This window comes from Marmota flaviventris, chromosome 6, assembly GCF_047511675.1.
Source record: "Marmota flaviventris isolate mMarFla1 chromosome 6, mMarFla1.hap1, whole genome shotgun sequence".
In the NCBI taxonomy this organism is placed as follows: domain Eukaryota; kingdom Metazoa; phylum Chordata; class Mammalia; order Rodentia; family Sciuridae; genus Marmota; species Marmota flaviventris.
Genome location: NC_092503.1, coordinates 98,718,297 through 98,733,826, shown reverse-complemented (window position 1 = coordinate 98,733,826; position 15,530 = coordinate 98,718,297). Strand labels below are relative to the sequence as shown.

The window sequence follows — 15,530 nt, the reverse complement described above, 5'->3', positions numbered from 1 at the left end:
TATTCTGATTTCTGATGAGTATTGTAAAGTAATACTAAAAATTTATTATAATAGTTGAGAATGTGAGTATATAATCATATATACTTTTAAAGAATGCAAAAATAACAATGCCAATTATCTCCCTTCTTATATGAAAAAGTATGAGGCATTTTTCATTGTAATTATTTTTCACTATTATTAATATTTCTTTGTTGTTTGAATAGATCAAGAAAATCTATGGTTCATGAATTGGTGCTTTGTCTATTTAATAGTGACTTAATTATTAAAAATTTTTTTTTAAATTGTGGTAATCAGAAGTAATATAACAAATCACATAATTCAGAAATGTTTTACATTTGAGAAATATTCTTATACTCTACATTTATGGTATAAATACATTTTATCTTAAATAAAGAACCAAATCAAGCACAGCAGAAACTTGCATTACAATTTTAATGTATTTTAAAATATATTTAAACAGCATATTTAAAGAATAATATAATAGACTTCCATTTCTTATTCTCTCAATGGTACACTATTAATTAAAAATATATTACTTAATGTACCCCAATATAGTTAATAGCATATTCTGTAAGATAAACTGTACTTTAAAACAATATTGCAATATACCTGAATTACAAACAAACCCAGAATGATTCTGAAAACATTGCTAATATAAGATTTGTTTGAAAGATCCAAAGGAATGATTAATAAATGGTGTTTTAGAAATATTTTCAGTGAACTGCAAATAAGCCTAACCATAGAGCCACCATAAGTAGCAAATTATCAGTCTAAAGGTCATGCTTCCAAACATCAGTGTTTGTTAAAGAAAGGCCTTTAAAAGCATTTCAACAGAGAAAATAAATTATTTTCTAAGGGAAGAATACTCACACCAGACACACACATATACACACTCACATACTCTCACACACAACATAATCTTCCCATTTGAAATTATTTGTGCTTGAAGGAAGGTTTACAAAATCCCTTTACAAAAAGGTTTTCACTGAGCTCATTCTCAAAGATATGAAAAATGGATTTCAGCTGTTCTTTCAAAATGGCAATTTTGTCAAAGCCATTCTGGGATTTTTGGTAATTTCCTTCAGTTTAGTTTCAGTGCTTTTACTCCAAATAAAATCCCTTGCATCACATCAATCAGCAAACTCAGTTATAAAGGAAGGCTAAAGAAAATGGCTCTGTCGGCATCCTTGGCCCCAGCACATTTTATGCATGCAGTGACTCTTGTCTGTAGGGAGAGAAATGGAGCACATGTAAATGTTTCTTTATTTTGGACTAAGTTTTTAAATCTGAATAAAAAAAAATCTGCAGCAGTAGTGTTCTAGATAATAGGCAGACATGATTTATTTGAGGTAAGAAGGTTGTTCTACAATTTTTTTAGTGTTAACTTGGAAAGTTATGGACACAGGCTGAAGCCTGTCTCCACAGAATTCCTGAAGCTTTGAGCTCCTTGCAAAATCTACAGTTCACAAGCCAAGAAGAAACATGCTCCTACAGTTACACAAATTTTGTTAAACCAAATGGTTATAACAATTATGTGCAATCTTTCAGCTTCTATGTTCTGCCTACCCTTTATTTATTCAAATCCAGTTCAACATTTCACTTTATCTAATGAAGCAGAAAGTGTAAAAGAAAAATTATGTTTATCCAAGCATTTTTTGTTTGGGTTGTTATTTTTTTAAGTTTTATTTCTAAATAAATATCCTATCATAGTTTTCATTGGCACAATGTAACCAAATGCATTCAATTTCCTTCAACAATATTAAACAGTCAAAGGAGTTCTGTTTAATCTCAAAAATTATATAAAAATTGTATGAGGAAAAATGTTGAAATGGAATGAAATTGGAGTCAGCATGCTATATAACATAGTGACCTATATAGCAGATTTAACTGATAAGGCATCCACAAAGGAGAATATATACCTTTAAATAAATAAAAATGACTATATACATGATATTATACATAGGAAGAGAGATGAAATGAGCCAGACTAATTTTAGGAAATTCCCCTTTTGTCTGCTTTTTATTGCAGCCATAAACCTTAATACAAATCTTTTATTATTGCCATAATTATTTAATATTAGTGGCAGCCACATGAGCGTACTACCATATTTCTGTATTTTTTCAAAATGACATTGGAGCTGTCATCGAAGTACAGAACAGAGATGGCATTTAATTTGGTTGGAGCACAACAAGGCTTTGGTACATGGTCAGGAAACATCAGATGAACCTGAGAAAGGGGAAAAAAAAAAAGTCTTTTTAAGAAATAGGGTAAAGAGACATTTGTTTGCAGCTTTAAAGTAATATGCTTGTTTTGTCATCCACCATCAGGCACACCCTTAATTTGACTAACTTTCTCTTACTATGTTCCATGACTGGTGTGGGGTTGGGGCTAGTAGTGAAGGATGTATTCTTAAGCACTAACACCAAGAATCAATGTCCCCGTTCTAATTAAGCAGGGGTGGGAGGCTTGAAAATAGTCCATCAAATAAAGAAAACTCTCTCTTCAGTGGAAATTTCCTGGGGAAAGAACATGACAACTAGCACTGAGTTGCTTTTAGTTGAAATGACAATTTCTATTCACATCATGAGAAATATGTAAGCTGTAAGTACAAATCAATGAAGACACACAGTTGGACTGCAGAAATACTTAAATGTATGGATTATTTTTTAAAAGGATAATTAAACAATGAGTCATAAATGTTATGTCAACTCTTAATTTTCCATGTTGAAGGAAGAATAAAAAGAATAAAAATCATAATGAAATGAAGTCCAGATATAATCCAATATTTGTTTTAAAGCAATGGTTTCAACTCTTCACAGAATTTTTTATCAGATTCACTAAAGTTTAACATCATTGTATGTTCTTTCTCCCCTGCCCAATCCTAGACAAGTGCGCCAAGAAGCAAGCAAAGCTAAACCAGAAGCAATGGGACCAGATACTTTATAAATTGAGTATCCATTCCCTTAGAAGCCTAAAAAGGTGGCCATACATGAAAGTGAAGTGCTTAAGTAAAGGATTCATGCTCATTCTGATCAGACTGGCAGTTTGCCTGTGAGTTGCAATAATTGAGCAAGGAGCCAGAATGTGCCTCCCCCCTTTCCCACCCACTTCTGGCCCTTCCCCCAAAGGAGTTTATGGGAAGTCCCTTTGATGAGTCTTAAGGGATCTACAAAAAGCAAATGCAGCCTCTTGGAGTTTGGCTGCATAATTCTCTGGCTGAAATGATATAGGAGCCCTGCATGTGGACAGAAACAGCAGAAAAAATGAGGTGTTCTGACATGAACTTGAAGTTTCCTAAGACCTCACAAAACTAAAAGTTGGACAGCTTCTACGAATTTCAGATGCAGCTTGTGTCCCTCATCAGCTTATCTTCCATAACCCACACATATATGATGGATAACCCACACGTTTCAATGGCCTTGGCAGCCCCACGAAGCAGTCACTCTGTAAAAAACGGATTGTTCTTGAATGATTTCTCAAGTCTATTAGTCACAAACATGCTTTCTTTTAACAACAAACATGCCTGTCTTCTTGTTTCATGTCCTTCATAGAACAAATGAAGAGCATGCGCAACACCAGGAAAAAAAAAAAATATATCAAGCTTCCCATGTCTGCTCGAGTTCTGCAGAGACTGATGTCCTACACCCAGGACAGCAATGCAGTGCAAGGTCTTCTTCCAAGTTCATGTCAAATCTTTTCTAAATGTTTATTGCTCAACATTGACTTTTAGACTTCAGCCTTAAGACTTGCAATAATAATTATCTATTATAGGAAAAAGATGAGAGAAGGGAATATTTGATAAAGGCTTTCTGCCAATAAGCAAACATTGCTTGGCCTGAGGGGAACTTTGATATAGATAAATACATATCAAAGGAAGAAAAGTTATGCAGTTATTGAACTAACAATAAAAAGGGGCAAAGAACTTTGAGAGAAATTAAGTGACATTACTTTATAAGCAAATAGGAGCTATTTCTTCTGTGACTCTACAGAAAGAAGGCAATTGTGACTGTCCCTTCAAAAGGTGAAGCTGCAGCATGCCCCTGTCTACTGGTTGAGGTTTGGTATGTATGACACACTGTCTTTGCAGACCCTGCCTACTTCCCAACTACCCAAGAAGTGCTATGTTATATCAAGAAGAGTGTGCATTTATAGACAGCAAAGGTGAAGGCACTCCCCAGGAACTCACTCTATACCTGAATTTTGCACTGAGGTAATCTCATTAAAAGAAATACATTTGTAAATGACAACCTACCAGAAATACATGTTTGTTTTATATGTTTCTTTCTACCCCAAGGTTATTTCCAAAATTTTTATAATGCCCATATTGTAGTTGCCATCAATGAGCATTTCTGAATCCTAATTATTTTGTATCATTTTATGAAGTTAATGAAGATGCAAGTAAAACATCAGTGCATTCAAGTATTTGATCTGTCAGTTTATATGTATATATTAATCCTTATTCAGGAGGAAACTGGGATACTCCTTATACTGGCTTTAAATTTTAAATTAATTATGGGGAAAAAGTCAACATTCTAAAGTCAATTTCTCTCAAATTCTAAGAGTACTATCATTATTTTTTGGTAGGGGTCATAAACCAGCCTCACTCCAAAGAAAGGTTTTTTTCCCTAATATCCATTCCTCTCTGTTGCCATCCACCAAGCAGCTCTACTTCTAACATTAATTCTTGATTCTAAAGTAGTGTGTGTTCCACCCTTTTCCTCCTACATACATAGATATATAAATCTCATAATGATTCAAACATTGAGTTGGAATCATATCACATAATCTAGTATACACTCTGGGAACCTCATAAGATACATCTGATTCTCGAGAGGTTTTATACGTTTGTTAGAGATGGTACAATCAGAGACCATCAAAAGTCAACACCACTTCACTATATTGTTCACCAAAATAAGCCTAGTTACTAGAGATTTAAACACCGATAATTTTCTGAGAGTGTGGAAGAGGAAAAAGGAAGATCATTTCCACTTTAAAGATTACACAGGAAGAAAGAGAATGGGGCTGGGGAGAAAAAGGAGGAGAGAGAGAGGGAGGACTGGAAAGAAGGAAACAAGAAACGGCAATCAGTCTCTACTTAATACCTTATTGAAGAACTGTAATAATACTAAAGTATGTTATAGGACATCCTTCAACATTTAAAGCAAAAACTCTCAGATGAAATTCAGCACAGCTATTAGTCAATATTTTTGTAATGATTACTAATGAATTGTTCCGTTAAACACAGTTCCCTGGGAACCTGCCTAGTTAGTCATACTGTGTAGTGAAGAAATTAGTGCAGAGGATCGCTTCACATGATTATTCCAATATTCCCAACTAGATCCTTCCCTGTTCTGTAATACTTAAGCCACTATATCCACAGTTGTTACCTTAGCTATAAAAAATAACAAGGGATCTTGGGAAGATATCCTAATGCATTGATGATTATGAATGGATAACTTTTCTTTAAAACAACATTATATTGTGCTTGCATTATAAACCATTTCAATCCTACAAAAACAGAGCATACCAAAGTCTGAACTATAGCATGGTTGGTGGCATTCATGTGAGCATTAAGTGGAAAAGAACATTCTCCATCACAATAAAATGCAGCATATCCTTCTGGTGCTATAATCCAGTCCTGAAATGCACAGAGAAAAGAGAAAATAAAATCACCTACTTGAAAATAAAGACTCAAAGAAGTTTCATCTGAATAGGTTTTATTTCTTGATCCAACAAGCATTCCAATAGGATAGCCTCTCCCACACACTTTAATTTTAAATTAAAATTTACCAACAAAGTATAAATGTGTTTGCAAGAATTTGTCCTCTTCTCATTTCTCCCAGGAGGTTGCTATGTAAGACATTTATAGCATGCATTAATCCATGTATGTATTCATGAATAAAAACATAATCATGAGATAGCATTCTAAATATTGTTTAAACAGGAAACGATGAACTCCACAAAGTTCAAGTGAACCAGAAAGGATAAGACAAATAAACTTAATTGAGATAATTCTCATTATTTCTTAATAATTCATTCCCCATTTTAGAAGTCTGACAACTTCCTAAAGCTTTAATATTTATTCCATGTGCTATTTTTCTTTTCATTCTTGCATTGACTTTATGGACCCCTTAGCAGAAATAAATTGGAACAAATTCCTTAAAACTATACATGAAAAATTTCAGGAAGCTAAATCATTGGCAATGCAGAATTGTTGCCCTGAATTTTCTCTCCAGAGAAACAAAACTTAGTGTAAATGTAAAAATTATTGTGATATTCATGTTGAAGGTTTATGAAAATTTTGTAAATGTTTACATATTAATATTATTTATTAATAAAATTGTTGTATGTTGAGAATCCATTGTAATAGAATATTAAAGGAAATATAACAAAATAGTTTTTAATGACTATTCTATTTTATTTTTAAGTTCTTTTCACACAGAGCCATTAAAAATTATTTTGGTTAAATTCTCTTCCTCAATTTAGTTATGAAGCATATTTTAACAACAATATGATTTTTTGTTTTGTTCTGGAGACTAAACCAAGGCTCTTGCTTCTGCTGAGAAAGCATTCTACTACTGAGTTAAATCCCTGGCCCTTCTTATTCTTATATTGAAATGTGGTCTAAGTTTCCCAGGCTGGCCTTGAACTTGCAATCCTCCAGCCTCAGCCATCTGAGTAGCTGGGATGATAGGTGTGTACTACCACACCCTGTTACTAATAATACATTTGTAAGTGAAAAAAAACATCTCTTTTGTACATCTACTTTATGACAGAGACATTATTGATTATAGTTCTGTTTTCTAGGCTGATAGTTTGGGAACCTAAGAGTACTAATCTGAACTAATATGTTACCCATTTTCAATTTAAAGTTGGGGGTATTTAAACAACACTATTCTTTTTTTTTTTCAATTCCTAAATATTATAGACTCATACTTCTTTTCAGATAACTGCATTATACCATAAAATATACTTATTATGCATCAAGGGTGAAAGCAAGCCAAAGGGAGAAATGAAAATTATGTGGATAAAATATATCCTGAGGAGTCATTCAAAATGATCAAAAACTATACTTGGAAAATTACTGACAAAGATCATTGACTTAAAATCCTTACCTGCCATCCCAGGTCCCGGAAACTCACATAGAGTTCATGCTTCTTGCAGGCTTGTTTTTGTTCACTTGTATTATAATCTGAAGATTGTTTTAAAAATCACATATTATATAAATGGCTGAATATCAGGTATACAATATTTCTTTTATAAGATTGCTGTTACGATTTTAAAGGGGTTATATTTGAAGATTTAAATTATCAGTTTGAATCCTAAAGCTAGAGCCAATGACAAAACACATGCATTTGAATCATGCTACATGTTCTTTCTTCTTTTGTAAAACCTAGACAGTATCTTCTGCCCTATATGTTACCACCTGTATGACAGGGCATAACTTTGTGATTGCCACTCATGGCATACTAACTGTTCAATATGTGTTCATTCATTAATTTAGTCATACATGATATATTTTTCTATAATAAATATTCTTACAATATTTTTTAACATCTTCCATCAAGCAAACACTGGGATCTTACTAGTTGATTTTATTTTAATATAAATTCATTGTACCTCCAAATTGAGCTTCTGATCATTCCTCAAAAACCTGTCCACTTCTAGAGTTCTCCATTCTTGACTGACATCAGTTGCCCCAGGCATAAAAACCAAAGCAAAATTAAAAGAAACACCAGGAGTCTAAACATATCTTTTGTTTTCACTTTCACATCCAGTCTGTCCAGGCATTTTATGAGCTATTTTTAAATAGATCCAAAATCCACCCACTCTCCTCACCTCCATCATTGCTTCCATTACAAGCCACCATTTCTAGCCTGAATTACTTCAATATCCTCAGTGCTAGCCTCCCTGCTTTTGCCTTTGCTGTCCTACAAAAAAAACCAGTCAAGTGGGTCTTATAAAAAGTAAACTTTATTGTGGTACTTCCCTGGAGGAAGTCCCACTATGTTCCCATCTCAGGGAGAGTGAACTGTTCTCACAGTGGTTACAAGGCTTTATTTTCAAGTCTTTGCTTAAATATCATTTCAAGGAGGCCTTCATTGACTACTCTATTAATGTTGCAACCCTAAACCTGATACTCTTGATTTTTCTAATCTTATTCTATTTTTCCCCCATTTCCTTTACTGTGTTGTCAAATGCTAGCTATGATGTTCACTCATTTATTATATAAACTGCTGCTTGTCTGTTTTCTCCTACTAGAATGTAAATTCACCAGAGCAAGAGTCTTATTTGGCTCTGTGTAGTTCACTGACATATCCCTGGGGTCTGATACAGTAAGTGACACACAGTAGGCATTCAATAAACATTTGAAGGATTAATAAAACAAATTTCTCAGTATTCCAAAAATTATTTTCATTACATATTTTGGAATGTAATCTGGAATACCCATAATATTTTATAATTGTTTAAAAGGTAAGTATAAATGCAGAACTCCAATCTTGCATTTGGAATGAAGTAAAATACTAAAGAAACATAGAACTTTATGGAACATTTTTCTATGTTGTCTTCTCTGGAACATATTCATGCTTTATACAAATAACATCTTAACTCACTTCGATTGTTTCTAATATGAAATATGAAAGAGAAAAAATATTTATTTCAAAGAAAGTTTGTGTTAAGGTGCTATCTGCCTTTTTAATTATTCAAACGTCAATAAAACCAGAGATCAAATGGGGTCCATCATGGGGGGCCCTGTTGTCTGCCATTCCTGGATCCTTCAAATAATCTTTAATATCAGTCTAGGAAACAAGAGAGTGATTAAATTTTGAAATTGAGGATTTTAAAATTTCTAGATCAATTATTTCTACTGTGCAATTGGAACAAATTTTAAAAGTAAATAATGAAAAATGGAGAAAAAAGAAATTATTTGAGACTTGGTACTATTGTTCTTCAGGGAAAAGTCTCCCTTAATCTAAATAATATCACAAAGAATTGACTTTATTCAGGCAATGGACAACTGTACTTTAAGCATGAAATGGATAAGTATATATGAAAAGCCATAAACTACATGCATGGTTATTTGAATTCCATGTTTATAAAAAAAGAAAGAAAGTAAAGTCCAAATATATCTGTTCCATCAATGCAGCTTTCATGCAGGCTAAGTGATGTATATAATGTAACATCACATAAAGGTAACAAGCAATGAAATTTATAATGAAATCTGGTTTCAAGAGTCTGATTTCATAGAGTTAGGACCATATGCTTATTCTGTCAGAAATAAAAATTAATGGATATCGAGTGAAGTAAATGTTGTACCCAAACCAGCAAAGTCTGCAGTTAGATTTACAATAAATGACTGGCAGAATAAGCTGTGGGATAAAGGGCAAGTAAATTAGATTTATATATTTAAAAATATTAATTGGCAGCCCTTAGGAGATTAAAATGAAATGGAGATAACTCTATTGTTGATGAACCTGTCTACAATAAAGTCATACCTGAAATTACTAAAATGTTCTGTTGCCACAGTGGATCCTAGAAAAAGTACACTAACATGCCTCAAACAAAATGCAGGCATTATAGTATAGCACTTTCCTGTTTTTTTCCCCCCTTAATGGTAATAATGTCCAGAAAACAAAGCAAAAACATTGAAACTATTATTAGAATTTTATGCAAATTTCTTTGTGGCTAATTTCCAGATGCAGTATAAATTTAATTTTTTTTCTACTTTTTTATTGGTGTATTATAGTTCTACATATTGTTGGGCTTTATTGTCACACATTCATATCTGACTTTAAAATATTAGAAAATATGAAAAAGAAAGATTTGGACATAAAAAGTGGTATTAAAAATGAAATCTGCATAGACATTAAGACGCATACTAGTTCCTGAGAAAACAAATAAATGTAGTCTAGCCTCGCTAAGAGAACAACAGACAATAATTAAATCCAAAAAATTCCATCTATCAACATTGGTCTCAAAATAGTATTAGCTTCTTCAGGAGGTAAAAAGAGAGAGAGAGAGAGAGAGAGAGAGAGAGAGAGAGAGAGAGAGAGAGAGATCATACATTCAAAATAGAATTTAGCATTTAAGCATCACAACAGCTTTACAGCAAGACAGGATGTTAGTTTTCTCATTCCCAGTGCCCAAAGGGAAAAGGAAGTCAGCACCTGCAGCATTAGAACAAAGGAGTTTACTTGCAGCCAATGGACAATGACAGTAAAGGAAGGTCTGTTAAAGAGGCACAAAAGAAAGAATGATGCTACAGCAACAGACTATTCTGTAACGTAGATTTGATATGACCTTGGGAGTAGAGAAATATGTGATAAACTGACAAACAACAGCAATCCCATCCAAAGAAGGGGATTTAAAAATATTATAGCTACTCCAGTTTATTCACCACATTCCACCCCAGCAAATTAACTGTTTGAATATATGCACAAACCAGGAACAATTTATGTTATTTCCTAATATAGGGATATCTGTGCTTGTCTAGGTATGAATGGGTGACATAAAACAGACACCCTAAACTAATAACTGTCTGGTTTATTTCCTTAATTCTGCTCAGCAAGTCATACATCTGAATGACCCAATTAATATCTTCACCTGAGAACCCACTGGAATAAAAACTTAAGCAAAATATTTAGCTTCCAATTGGTTGCAAGACTTCTAATTGAAAATTTCCCAGATGCCTCTAATTTCTGCTTTTTATTTTTTGTTTCCATTTTTAATTTTTAGTACATTGAAATTATGCATAATAGTGGTATTTATTTTGACATATGAATAATTTTCTACATAATAGAAATGTATATAATAAATACATAAAATAGTTTTCTCCATTTCAATCCCAAGTACTATTCCCTTCCCTCCCCATTTTCCTCCCCTTGATCCTCTACTCTATTGATCTTCCTTCTTTTATTTATTTGTTTGTGCATTTCAGTTATATATGTGGAATTGGAATATATTGTGATACATTCATACATGCACATGATATAATTTCATTAAGTTCATTTCCCATTTCTTCCCCTTTGTCTCCCCTCCCTCTTAGTCTCCTGCTTCTACTCTACTATTTGCCCTTCTATTTTATAGAGATCCCATTTTATTTTAGCTTTCTCTCTAGCTTCCACATATGAGAGAAACATTCAACCCTTGACTTTCTGAGTCTGGCTTATTTCATTCAGTATGATGTTCTCCATTTCCATCCATATGCCATCAAATGACATAGATTTATTCTTCTTTTTGGCTCAGTAGAACACCATTGTGTATATATACCACATTTTCTTTATCCATTTGACTATTTCTACTTTTGACCTTACTTTGTTTCAACACTATTTTAGTTAACAGGATCATCAGTCACCATACCTGAAATATATCATCAGCCCATACCTGAAAATTTAGAAAGAGTCTTGATTTTCTTTATTTCTCCCTCAGATCTTATGTGAGATTGGTCCACAAAGCCCCATTACTTGGCCCACTTCACTATTCTAGTTTTAATAGCCTAGTGAAAGGCCTTTGCACTCTTGGTTACCTCATCCTTCCACACTGTCTTTTTCCAGTAACTTTGAATCCTAGGATAATACTTCATTTCTGTTCACCTCACACATCTCTTACTTTTTCTTTATGGACTTTTGATTTTTTGCATTACTGAGAATTGAACTCACTACCTTGTGTAGGCAAGTCCTCTGCTACTGAGTTACATTTCCAGCTCTTTCTTCATATGTCTCTGATTATATGTATTATGGTTTAGGGCCTAAGCATAGCTTCCTAGTTGATATTCTACTCTTCTCACAAAGAAATGTTTGCATATACTACCCATTCAACACATGTACATAATCCTGGAACCGTGTACATCTGTCTGCAATGGTTTCATCCATCCCTCCACTTTCCAAAAAAAAAAGTCTATGTTTTTCCTCAGGTAAGTAATTCATGTCTAATCCAAGATTATATGACTGTAGAGTGGTAGAGCCAAGATTATATTAAAGATAGACAATACATAACTAAATGAAAAAATGCACAGATAAAGCTAGCTGACTGCATATTATATGCATTAAAATAATTATTTTTTAGGAATGGTATCTGAATTTTGCATGATTCATGGAACAGATAATAGTTATTAATGTTAATTCTATATAAATAATGTGGATAAGAGATTCATTTACTCAGGAGTTTAAGTCAGAAGGATCACTGAGTTTGAGGACAGTCTGGCAATTTAGTGAAACCCTGTGACAATCCTGTGAGACCCTGTAACATCTCAAAATATAATTTTAAAAATGTCTGAGGATGTAGCTCAGTGGTAGAGTGCTTGTCTGGTATGTGGGAAGCTTTGGAATCAATATTTAGTACCTCAAGAGACAGAGAGAGAAAATGTATGTGGAGAAAAAATTTGGAAGTACACCTAGCATGTTAATATCAGTAGAGCAGGGCAACATCATGGAAGAATTAATAAGGGAAAACATTATGATTTTATTATTTTTAAATACTAAAGAGTACATTAATTATGTAATATAAAATATTTTGAAGAAATAATTTCAAAAAATTCTATTTTCTTGTTTTAATTAGTATCTGTTATGTCAAGAGACATGGATTTATATAAAATCTATTAGGCAAGAGACAATGCCTATAAAAATTGAGAAGTAAATGTACAGAGATATGAAAATTGTGCTCTATATGTGTAATATGAATTGCAATGCATTCTGTTGTTATATATAACAAATTAAAATTTAAAAAATAAATAAAATTTTTTAATTGAGAAGTAAGTGTAGAATTTTTCATTCAGAAACTGTATGAAAGAATTACCCTAAGAAACACCATAATTTTAGGCAAGGCCACCACATACTTTGACCCACTTTCAAGAATCCTTAGTAGTGAACATGCTATAAATAATCTTTTTCACCATCCTGTAATGACATGTGTTATGATTTAGATATAAAGTGATCCCAAAATATTCATGTGTGAGAATGCAAGACAGTTTAGAGGTGAAAAGATTGTATTATGAGAACCTTAATTTAATCCATGCATTATTCCACTAATGGGGATTAACTAGGTGATAACTGTAGGCAGGCAGGGTGTGGATGGAGAAGGTGAGTCTTTGGGGATGTGCCTTTGGGATATATATTTTATCCCTCAAGAATGTAGCTGTCTATGTCTCTCTGCTTCCTTGTGTAATGCCCTGAGCCTCTCTGCCACACTCATCTGCCTTGATGTTTTGCCACACCTCGGGGCAGGAACAATAGATCTGGTTGTCTATAAACTTAGGCTTCTGTAACCATGAGCCCCAAAATAAACTTTTCACATCTAATTATTTTTGACAGATCTTTTGGTCATAGCAATGAAAAAGATGACTAAAACAACAGGACTTACTATTTTCCCTGCTAATTGTTTTCAGCATTTTATGTAGTTCTTAGAACTAGTTCTTTAAGTAGTTCCTTAAAGGTCCTACCAATCTAGTGTCTTCATATTTTAAAGAGTAGCTACCTTAAAATTCAGCTATTGCTTCCATTTCTTTCCCACACATATTCAAATTTCAAGGGAATATTCATTGTGTTGCCTTAATGTTAAATAGGCAATATCTCCCACAGAATGCCTGGCTCAAACTTCTTGCCAAAACCTTGAAGAAAAACAATGGAGAGGTGGGCAGTTTTTGCAGAAAACCTAGATGCAATGGTTTTTATGGAAGCTAATTTCCCCCATGCAATCAGCACATAAACTTATTCCATATGGATTCGGGGTACTTCCACTATGTGCTATACACTGTTCTAAGCTTTCTCATGGGGATATGGAAGAATAAATGCATTAAGAAATCAGAGGACAGCAATTTGAAAGAGGGAAGAAATGAGGGTAAGGACAGCAAAAATAACTTGGATTTTAATCCTCCTGTATCCTGTGCTATTTGATATTTTCAACATTTAATGATATGCTTTGAAGGAAGGAAAGGAAGGAGGGAGGGAGGGAAATAGGGAGGGAGAAAGAAAGGGAGGGAGGAAGAAAGGGAGGGAGGGAGAAAGGGAGGGAGGGAGAAAAAAAAAGACAAGAAAGATAGATGCAACTAAGCATGGAATACAACTCTCTTCCCTAAAAGCCACCTTCTATTCCTTCTTAGCCAATGATCCTTTAAACAGTATTTTATTGTAAAAGCCTGGTACTGTTATAGCATTTATTATTTATATTCAGATAATTTAAAATTTTCATTGGCATTTCAAGTCCCCTAAGTATCAAATTTTCTGTTTATACTAAGTGTTCCTTTTCCTTAAACCCCTGTCTTTTAGGCCAAATCCTATGAGGCTTTTCCCAGTTCCCTTGATTATTACCTATTGAAAGGTTAAGTCTCATAGACACAAACCAGCTACCTTCTTTCTTCTTATTATCAAAATATGAACATGCTCCAAAACTATCTACCACATATTTCACAGAAATGGTTGCCAATGACAAACTTTTAAAAAAGAAAATATTGGTCTATATTAGAATAATTTTGTACTCTAAATGGTGTTAGGAAACTGGTGAAAAGTTACGTGATTTCTGCTCCATGTGTTTTATTCATCTATGGGTATAGAAGTACATTTGTTACTTGTGGCCAGGAAGAAGATAAATAGAGTTAGCCAATAGGGAAAAGGACTTTGATGATTTCAATTGCTGGAACTCCTCTGCCAGAGTAATTAGGAATTCTAATACTAAGCATGTGACTTCTACTTTTCTCTTTGTAATTTCCTCAAAAATTATTTACTATTCTATTCAAAGTTTAGCCAACCCTTCTCTTAATGCAGTCTGCTACATTAAATTAAAAACATTTTAACCAAATTTAGAGCCATTCTACATGAAAAGAAAAATATACAACTTTGACAGGCTAGTATTTACAAGGAAGAAAGGGTCTTGGAAAGTTATTTTTCTCCCTCTTCATATTAAGCAATTACAACTTTTTGCCAAACTAAATATCTTATGAAGATCTTTACAAAATAGCTTTGTAACACAGCATAATATCATGTTTACTCTCAAATAAAAGAGGGGTTAAATGTCTTTGGTGGAAAATTATTTTAAAACATCATTTTTATGTAGTATTTAATTCAGTATAATGTATAATTCTTCTATGCATAATTCTTCCCTCCTGCCTCTGTTGCTGGACACGAAAGGGACTTCATTATAACATGATTCTCCTGGTGCTTACACTTTGGGAAATCTTCACTGAATTTCATTTAGTATTTTTGTGGAGAATTTCAGATGCAGAAAAATAAAAACAAAAAATAAAGTTTTTACAATCTATTTCTTATCTAAACACTCATACATAATAAATGTGAGTAATAAATAGCTGCTGGATGATTTTTTTCATTTTCAAGAAACCTGGGAAAATGAATATTTGGGGAACAATGTCAAAGGCAATTTCAAATTACAATTGTAATTTGCAGAAATACCACATGAAGGGATGATGTCTATTTGGGTACCAGCTCACCCATTGTCCCTGGCATGATTCAGGGGATATTAACAAAAATGAATACATATTGTATAAATGAACCAATACTTTGTTCTAGGTAAATCACTGT

The 15,530-nt window shown here is 33.2% G+C and overlaps 1 protein-coding gene across 1 annotated transcript in view; it reads right to left on the bottom strand.

Annotated features, from left to right (window-relative positions):
* Nucleotides 1-550: 550 nt before the first annotated feature.
* Bmp5 (bone morphogenetic protein 5) overlaps nt 551-15,530 on the bottom strand; it is a 115,209-nt gene continuing 100,229 nt past the window's right edge. Inside the window, exons 5-7 of the mRNA XM_027938247.2 lie at nt 7,116-7,192; nt 5,528-5,638; nt 551-2,226 (exon numbers count right to left, since the gene is read on the bottom strand). Of these exons, the coding sequence (XP_027794048.1) occupies nt 2,077-2,226; nt 5,528-5,638; nt 7,116-7,192 (338 nt within the window). The 3' untranslated portion in view covers nt 551-2,076. The remainder of the gene's footprint in view (nt 2,227-5,527; nt 5,639-7,115; nt 7,193-15,530) is intronic.